Source organism: Lampris incognitus, chromosome 2 (assembly GCF_029633865.1).
Source record: "Lampris incognitus isolate fLamInc1 chromosome 2, fLamInc1.hap2, whole genome shotgun sequence".
NCBI classification, from domain to species: Eukaryota; Metazoa; Chordata; class Actinopteri; order Lampriformes; family Lampridae; genus Lampris; species Lampris incognitus.
The window spans coordinates 88,034,359-88,042,750 of NC_079212.1; the positions used below are offsets into that span (position 1 = coordinate 88,034,359).

The 8,392-nt window shown below is 47.7% G+C and overlaps 1 protein-coding gene across 1 annotated transcript in view; it reads left to right on the forward strand.

The window, feature by feature from the left end:
- The window catches only part of LOC130133801 (receptor tyrosine-protein kinase erbB-3-like), a 31,636-nt gene extending 23,436 nt beyond the window's left edge, over positions 1-8,200 (forward strand). The window contains exons 25-30 of the mRNA XM_056302103.1: positions 738-835; positions 946-1,131; positions 1,219-1,287; positions 4,268-4,279; positions 6,142-6,406; positions 6,857-8,200. Of these exons, the coding sequence (XP_056158078.1) occupies positions 738-835; positions 946-1,131; positions 1,219-1,287; positions 4,268-4,279; positions 6,142-6,406; positions 6,857-7,662 (1,436 nt within the window). The 3' untranslated portion in view covers positions 7,663-8,200. The remainder of the gene's footprint in view (positions 1-737; positions 836-945; positions 1,132-1,218; positions 1,288-4,267; positions 4,280-6,141; positions 6,407-6,856) is intronic.
- Positions 8,201-8,392: the final 192 nt, after the last annotated feature.

The following is an 8,392-nucleotide window of genomic DNA, read 5'->3' on the forward strand; positions in this document are numbered from 1 at the left end:
TGCGGACCGCAGATTCCGGGATGGAATATAGGGGTTGAGGAGGTCTGATAGGGACTGGGGGGTATGGGCATGGAGGGATTTATAGGTGAGGAGGAAGATTTTATAATAAATGCAGGATTTGACTGGGAGCCAGTGAAGGTGGACAAGGGTGGGAGTGATGTGTTGCCAGGGCTTAGTGCGGATGAGCACCCTGGCAGCTGAATTCTGCATGTACTGAAGCCTCCCTAGGGCTCTTCTAGGTATCCCAAACAGGACTCCATTGCAATAATCCAGACGGGAGTTGATGAAGGCATGGATGAGGTCTCTACCACGGAGTCTGAGAGTAATAGCCAGAGTCGGGAGGTGTTTTTGAGGTGAAAGAAAGCAGATTTGGTGACAGATTTGATGTGTGACTGGAATGAGAGGTTGGAGTCCATAATGACACAAAGGTTGTGGACTTCTGGGGATAGGCAGATGGAGCAGCCATCCACATGTAGGAGAAGATCTCCAACCTTCCAGAGCAGTGCCTTGGAAGCCAAAACTATGAGCTCAGTCTTATTGGTATTTAGCTTGAGTAGATTTGATTACATCCAGATTTTTATTTGGTGGAAGCAGTTAACAAGGGATTGTGGGGGGAGCTGAGACGATGGTCTAGTGCTGAGATAAAGCTGCATGTCATCAGCATAGTAATGGAAACTTAAACCTAAACTTAGAACTTAATGGAAACTTAAACTAGGACTCTTGACCTCCCTCCCCAGGTTGGATGATTGACGAGAATGTCCGCCCGACCTTTAAGGAGCTGGCCAGTGAGTTCACTAAAATGGCCAGAGACCCGACCCGCTATCTTGTGATCAGGGTAAGGCTGTCTCTGCCTATGTCAATATAGATGTAATTTAGCTATATAGAATCATGGATTGAGACCAGAAATTTGACATTTCACGACTGATTATATCTTTTTTCCACCAGGAGGACTGCGGCCCTCAAGAGTCTTCTCTAGATGAGCTTCACCAGAGAAGCACAGACCTGGTCGGGTTAGATGGTGAGCTGGAGGAGCAGGAGGTGGATGGGTTGAAGGACGGGACGAACCCACATGCCCTCTCTTGCCCTCAGTCCAGGAGCCTCTCTCACCTATCCAAGATGGACAGTCACAAAGTAGGAGGATGACACATTTTTAGAGAGGCCTATGCTCATAGTGTCCTTTCCTGAATTAATGTTGCTTTTTCATCTTTTCTTCTAAAGGTGGTCCTGACATCATCAAGCCTGGCTGGTTACCTGCCCATGACTCCAGGTGTTGATAGCCCAGGACAGGTTAGACTATTAGGCTATTGTGTGTTTTAATAGGGTTAGATCTCCAGCCACTGAGGCTGCACAAGCCAGTGCATCCTTAGTGCCGGTCCCAAGCCCAGACAAATGGGGAGGGTTGCGTCAGGAAGGGCATCCGGCGTAAAATCTTTGCCAAATCAAATATGCGGATCATAAATAAGACTTGCATACCGGATCGGTCGAGGCCCGGGTTACCAACGACCGCCACCGGTACTGTTAACCAGCAGGGTGTCGGTGGAAACTATGCTACTGTTGGGCGAAGGAGAAGGAGAGGGGGAAAGCATGTCCAGAGGCAGCTAGAGAGGAGGAAGAGTAGGCATGTGGAGGTGAGAGTTGGAACTTTGAATGTTGGCACTATGACTGGTAAAGGGAGAGAGCTGGCTGACATGATGGAAAGAAGAAAGGTAGGCATACTGTGTGTGCAAGAGACCAGGTGGAAGGGGAGTAAAGCCAGGAGTATCGGAGGTGGCTTCAAACTCTTCTACCATGGTGTGAATGGGAGGAGTAATGGGGTAGGGGTAATTCTGAAGGAAGAGTATGTCAAGAGCGTGTTGGAGGTGAAGAGAGTGTCAGACAGAGTGATGAGTATGAAGCTGGAAATTGAAGGTTTATTGCTGAATGTTATCAGCGCATATGCCCCGCAAGTTGGGTGTGAGATGGATGAAAAAGAAGAATTCTGAAGTGAGTTGGACGACATGGTGGAGAGGGTACCCAAGGAGGAGAGAGTGGTGATTGGAGCGGACTTCAATGGACATGTTGGTGAAGGGAACAGAGGTGATGAGGGGGTGATGGGAAGGTATGGAGTCAAGAAGAGAAATGTGGAAGGACAGATGGTGGTGGATTTTGCGAAAAGGATGGAAATGGCTGTGGTGAATACATATTTCAAGAAGAGGGAGGAACACAGGGTGACATACAAGAGTGGAGGAAAGTGCACACAGGTGGACTATATCTTATGTAGAAGGCGCCATCTAAAAGGGATTGGAGACTGCAAGGTGGTGACAGGGGAGAACGTAGCTAGGCAGCATCGGATGGTGGTCTGTAGGATGACTTTGGAGACCAAGAAGAGGAAGCGAGTGAAGACACAGCCGAAGATCAAATGGTGGAAGTTGAAGAAGGAAGACTGTTGTGTGGAGTTCAGGCAGGAGTTAAGACAGGCACTGGGTGGTAGTGAAGAGTTGCCAGATGGCTGGACAACCACTGCAGAAATAGTGAGGGAGACAGCTAGGAAGGTACTTGGTGTGTTATCAGGACAGAGGAAGGAAGACAAGGAGACTTGGCGGTGGAATGAGGAAGTACAGCAAATTATACAGAGGAAAAGGTTGGCAAAGAAGAAGTGGGATAGTAAGAGAGATGAAGAAAGTAGACAGGAGTACAAGGAGATGCAGCGTAAAGCAAAGAGAGAGGTGGCAAAGGCAAAGGAAAAGGCGTATGGTGAGTTGTATGACAGATTAGACACTAAGGAAGGAGAAAAGGACTTGTACCGATTGGCTAGACAGAGGGACCAAGCTGCAAAGGATGTGCAGCAAGTTAGGGCAATCAAGGATAGAGATGGAAATATGCTGACAAGCGAGGAGAGTGTGCTAAGAAAGTGGAAGGAATACTTTGAGGGGCTGATGAATGAAGAAAATGAGAGAGAGAGAAGGTTGGATGATGTAGGGATAGTGAATCAGGAAGTTCAGCGGATTAGCAAGGAGGAAGTGAGGGCAGCTATGAAGAGGATGAAGAGTGGAAAGGCAGTTGGTCCTGATGACATACCTGTGGAGGCATGGAGATGTTTAGGAGAGATGACAGTGGAGTTTTTAACTAGATTGTTTAACACAATGCTGGAAAGTGAGAGGGATGCCTGAGGAGTGGAGAAGAAGCATACTGGTACCGATTTTCAAGAACAAGGGTGATGTGCAGAACTGTAACAACTACAGAGGTATAAAGTTGATCAGCCACAGCATGAAGATTTGGGAAAGAGTAATAGAAGCTAGGTTAAGAGGAGAGGTGATGATCAGCGAGCAGCAGTATGGGTTCATGCCACGAAAGAGTACCACAGATGCGATGTTTGCTTTGAGAATGTTGATTGAGAAGTATAGAGAAGGCCAGAGAGAGTTGCATTGTGTCTTTGTAGATTTAGAGAAAGCTTATGACAGAGTGCCGAGAGAGGAGGTGTGGTATTGTATGAGGAAGTCAGGAGTTGCAGAGAAGTATGTAGGAGTGGTGCAGGATACGTATGAGGGCAGTGTGACAGGGGTGAGGTGTGCGGTTGGAATGACAGATGGGTTCAAGGTGGATTCAAGATTCAAAAAAGGACTGGTTGTTAAAATCCCTAGTGTTTACACTGCAACAGATTCAGTGGAGATCAAACTGGAGATGTCTGCCAAGGTGACATTGCCACCACCAGGACACATCATCAGTTGTGTACCTCAGCATCACAGGGTGTTTCGGCCTTTTATCACAAGACGCCCTCCGCTGAGGCAGGCCCACCACAGGTTGATCGGTCCTGGGTGTGTGACCTGTGGTTAGCTGTTCACCCTGGCAGCCCAGACGGCGTCTCTCCTTTTGAGCCAGATCCAGTGGCTAGTCCTCTCAGCAGTGTTGGCTAGCTCTTTGATCACTCTCCTGTGGGCCTGCCCCCTGACTCCTAGTTCCCTCAGGAGTTTTGCTGTGGAGCTGGCAACAAAGCCCCTACAACCCACCTCCACAGGGCGCACCTTCACCTTCCAGCCTCTGTCCTCTGCTTCGGCTGCTAGGTTGGCGTACCGCAGCTTCTTACGCTCGTACGCTTCATCGACTGCATCCTCCCAGGGGACTGTGAGCTCAATGATGTAAGCGAGCTGGTTAGAATTGGACCAGAGGACGAGGTCTGGTCGCAAGGTGGTTGTTGTGATCTCTGTCGGGAAGATGAGCTTCTGGCCTAAGTCCACTTGCATTTCCCAATCCCTGGCTGAGTTTAGTGAGCCTAAGTTGGGAAGTGAAGGGTTGGCCTTCAGTTTATCCCCCTCTCGGATGAAAGCTGGAAACCGCCGGGGCCCTTCCTGGTTGTTGAAGGGTTGGGCATTGATGGAAACCCTCTTGCAATCGAGTTCAGCTGCCAAGCACCTGAGCACCTGATTGTGTCACCAGGTGTATCTGCCTTGGGTAAGGCTGGTCTTGCAGCCAACCAAGATATGCCTGAGGGTTGCTGGGGCTGTACACAGGGAGCAAGATGGATTCTCTCCAAACCAGAGATCTAGATTTATGGGAGAGGGCAGGACATCATATGTGGCCTTGATGATGAAACTCAGCCTGTTTGATTCCATGCTCCAGAGCTCACTCCATGTGAGTTTCCTCTTTTCAACACCCTCCCACCTCATCCAGCGACCCTGTTTGGCTTGTGCTACGGCTTTAGCACATCTGGCTGCTTCTTCCTGTCGGCGGACCTCCTCAACCACCATAGTTCGCCGTTCGGTAGTAGTCGCCTTTTGCCAGGTAGGTGTTTTTATTCCCAGGCCAAGGCCGCCTCTGCCTTGTTGAACATGGCCTACTACGTCTCGGTGGCGGAGGGCAGATTTCCCCTCCAGTACAGCTGCAGCCGGGGTCCATTTCTTCCCTGTTGCTAGGGTTGGAGCAACTCCTCTCACTATTGGGTCTCAGGATTCTGTGAGGGACATGTCCAGCCTGGAGGTGGGATTACATTAGGATCGGCTCTGAGCCCTTTCTTGTTTGCAATGGTGATGGACAGGTTGACGGACAAGATCAGGCAGGAGTCTCCATGGACGATGATGTTCGCGGATGACATTGTGATCTGTAGTGAGAGTAGGGTGCAGGTTGAGGAGAGCCTGGAGAGGTGGAGGTATGCACTGGAGAGAAGAGGAATGAAAGTCAGTAGGAGCAAGACAGAATACCTATGCGTGAATGAGAGAGAGGACAGTGGAATGGTCAGGATGCAAGGAGTGGAGGTGACAAAGGCATTTGAGTTTAAATACTTGGGGTCAACTGTCCAAAGTAACAGGGAGTGCAGTAGAGAGGTGAAAAAGAGAGTGCAGGCAGGTTGGAGTGGGTGGAGAAGTGTGTCAGGAGTGATTTGCGACAGAAGGGTACCAGCAAGAGTTAAAGGGAAAGTTTACAAGATGGTTGTGAGACCAGCTATGTTATATGGTTTGGAGACAGTGGCACTGGCGAAAAGACAGGAGGCGGAGCTGGAGGTGGCAGAGTTGAAGATGCTAAGATTTTCACTGGGAGTAACGAAGAAGGACAGGATTAGGAACGATTATATTAGAGGGACCGCTCAGGTTGGACAGTTTGGAGACAAAGCAAGAGAGGCAAGATTGAGATGGCTTGGACATGTGTGGAGGAGAGATGCTGAGTATATTGGGAGAAGGATGCTGAATATGGAGCTGCCAGGGAAGAGGAGAAGAGGAAGGCCAAAGAGGAGGTTTATGGATGTGGTAAGAGAAGACATGCAGGTGGCTGGTGTGACAGAGGAAGACGCAGAAGACAGGAAGAAATGGAAACGGATGATCCGCTGTGGCGACCCCTAACGGGAGCAGCCGAAAGTAGTAGTAGTAGTAGATCTGGTGGGGCAGTAAGTCCCTGCACATTGAAAATCCTCAAACTGTGAGCGAACTGATTTACATCTGAATCAGTGAGGCCATATGTGATGATTTTGCCTAATTGGTATTTAAATTATGCATGCAGTTTAGTGTTCCCAAATTTCAATGACCACTGATAACAAACAAAGCAGAAATATTTGTTGTCCTTACAAAACATATCCAAACCAGCTTTCTGCACCCCAACCTGTTTGCACCCTAATATCATCTTCAGATACCATTTTTTACTGAACACAGTGCTGTTTGTGTTTACTTTGTGCAGGTGATGTGGCAGTCACGCTCACGGCTAAACTCGGCCCGGACGGTGTCTGAGAGCTCAGAAGGCCATGGCATGGTGGTGGAACTAGAACTGAATGAGGACCTCTCATTAGCTGGAAGTCTGAAGAGGAAACGTCATCGCACGGACAGCGCTTATATGTCACAGAGGGATAGCATGTCTGGCGAGCCTCCTGAAACTCCGTCTCCAGACATGGAGGATGAGGAAGACCAGAATGGATATGTGCTCCCTGGAGACAGCCCAGAACGAGGTAATATTGTTGATGGCATATCATGTGCATTTCTCTACCAGGCTTTCAGTCAGAAACAGTCTAGGACCCTTTTTCCACTCTCCCATTGCCTCAGCAAGAAAGGAAAACACTAAAGATGAGTGGACTGTCCATTCTCCTTATAAAAACACCATCATTATACCTTGCCCTAGCTGGTCTCTTGCCTAGAAAAGGGGGACATTTATAAGAAACCTAAAATGTTGTTGTTTTTTTTACTCAGAATTACTTATTAACCTTCAAGATGCATTGCTTTAGCACAAAGTAGAGTTCCACCTGTGCAAGAAATCAGAACTTTTCTTGCTAGACCAACACCTCACTGCTATTTGTAAAAGAGGTCTTGCTTTCCAGGATAATTGCAGAAACAATCAGTCTGTATGCAAATATGAGTTTTGAACCCTTACTAAATCTAGACAACTCTCAATTACTTTCTAGACACCATCCTGTCCACTTGTCGAGGCATTCGGTCACATGACAGGATGCGCAAGGCTCACTCATCAGAACTCTTGGGAGGTCCAGACAATGATGAATACGAGTACATGAACAAACAGACGTGCCGACCATCTCCCCCAACCAGGCAGGGCAGCACTCTCAAAGACAACACCCTGTGGCTGAAGATGAGTAAGAGGCAAGCTTCCTCACAAGTGACCGCAGGCTCAGGTGACACCACATGGTCTGCAGAGGATAGGGAAGGGTGCACAAGACACGAGGATTCAAATCCAGATCCAAAAGACCAGGACTCTCACAATGTTCAATATGAATACATGGACATAAGAGGCTGTGAAATAGAGGACTACGGTCCCCCAACGTATAACCCCCCTCACCAAGCATCAATGGTAAATGAACAAGCGGGAGTTAGAGGAGGAGAGGCAGAGGATGAAGAGGAGGAAGACTATGTGGAGGACAGTAACTATCAGTACACCAACAAACAGCCAAAGTTGCGGCAGGCTCTCCAAAGCAGGAAGGAGCAGAGGGTGCAGGGAAGGAGTAAGGGCGAAGCCTGCGAGTATGAAGAAATGGACTCCCTCGTAGGTGCAGGAGCTTGGGATGAGGCAGTTTACCAGAATGTTCAAGGGCAGGTGGAGGGGGCTACAGGGGGCACAGAGACACAGCAGTGTGAATTGGACCCCTATGTAAAGGTGCAAACCGGAGTTGGAATCAGGGAACCTCGGGGTGGAGACCAGTCTTTTGACAATCCAGGTTACTGGCACAGCAGGATGTTCCTTAAGACAAAGGCATGAAGAAAAATGTCCCAACAACCATGAAACAATGTTTCATTTAAAGCTATCATCTTCCCTTTGACATCTATTCAATGAAGGACCTTGGAAGGGCAAATGCAATCAAAGGCCATCTTAAGAATGTAGCCTATGACACAAAAACAACAACAATGCATTATTCTTTTAACACTGTCCTGTCTGTTACAGGTTGACATGTTATGTCTTTAGACATTACACCTCTTGGGTATCCTCTGTAATGAGGATGGCACTGAATGTTGGAAACAATATCAAATATGACCAGATTACAAGCTCTATTTTCAGTTTACTTATTGAAAAACGAACAAAATGTGTGTGTGTGTGTTATTTTTGTAAAAACAAACAATTTCTTCTTTCGGAGTTTGGATTTCCATGCGTTGAAATGTCTTCTAGTGATTACGGCTCATATCCAACATATTTTCCACACACTGGAATAAAAGATGTTTAATTTCTGTAAAGACCGATTAGGGTTTATATCCAACATATTTTCTGCACACTGGAATAAAAGAAGTTTAATTTCCCTAAAGACCATTTTTGTTTGATCCGTGCGGCGACAGATTAACCCATCTAATGCATGAAACGACAAGAATATGATCTTCTATATGAAATTGGGTTTTTTTGAAAAGTGCAGCATGCGGACTTTGATCACTGATTCGGGAAAGTCGGGTGTTTAGTGCAAGACAAACTCCACATCAACGTACGGCGGTTCCTGCCCTGG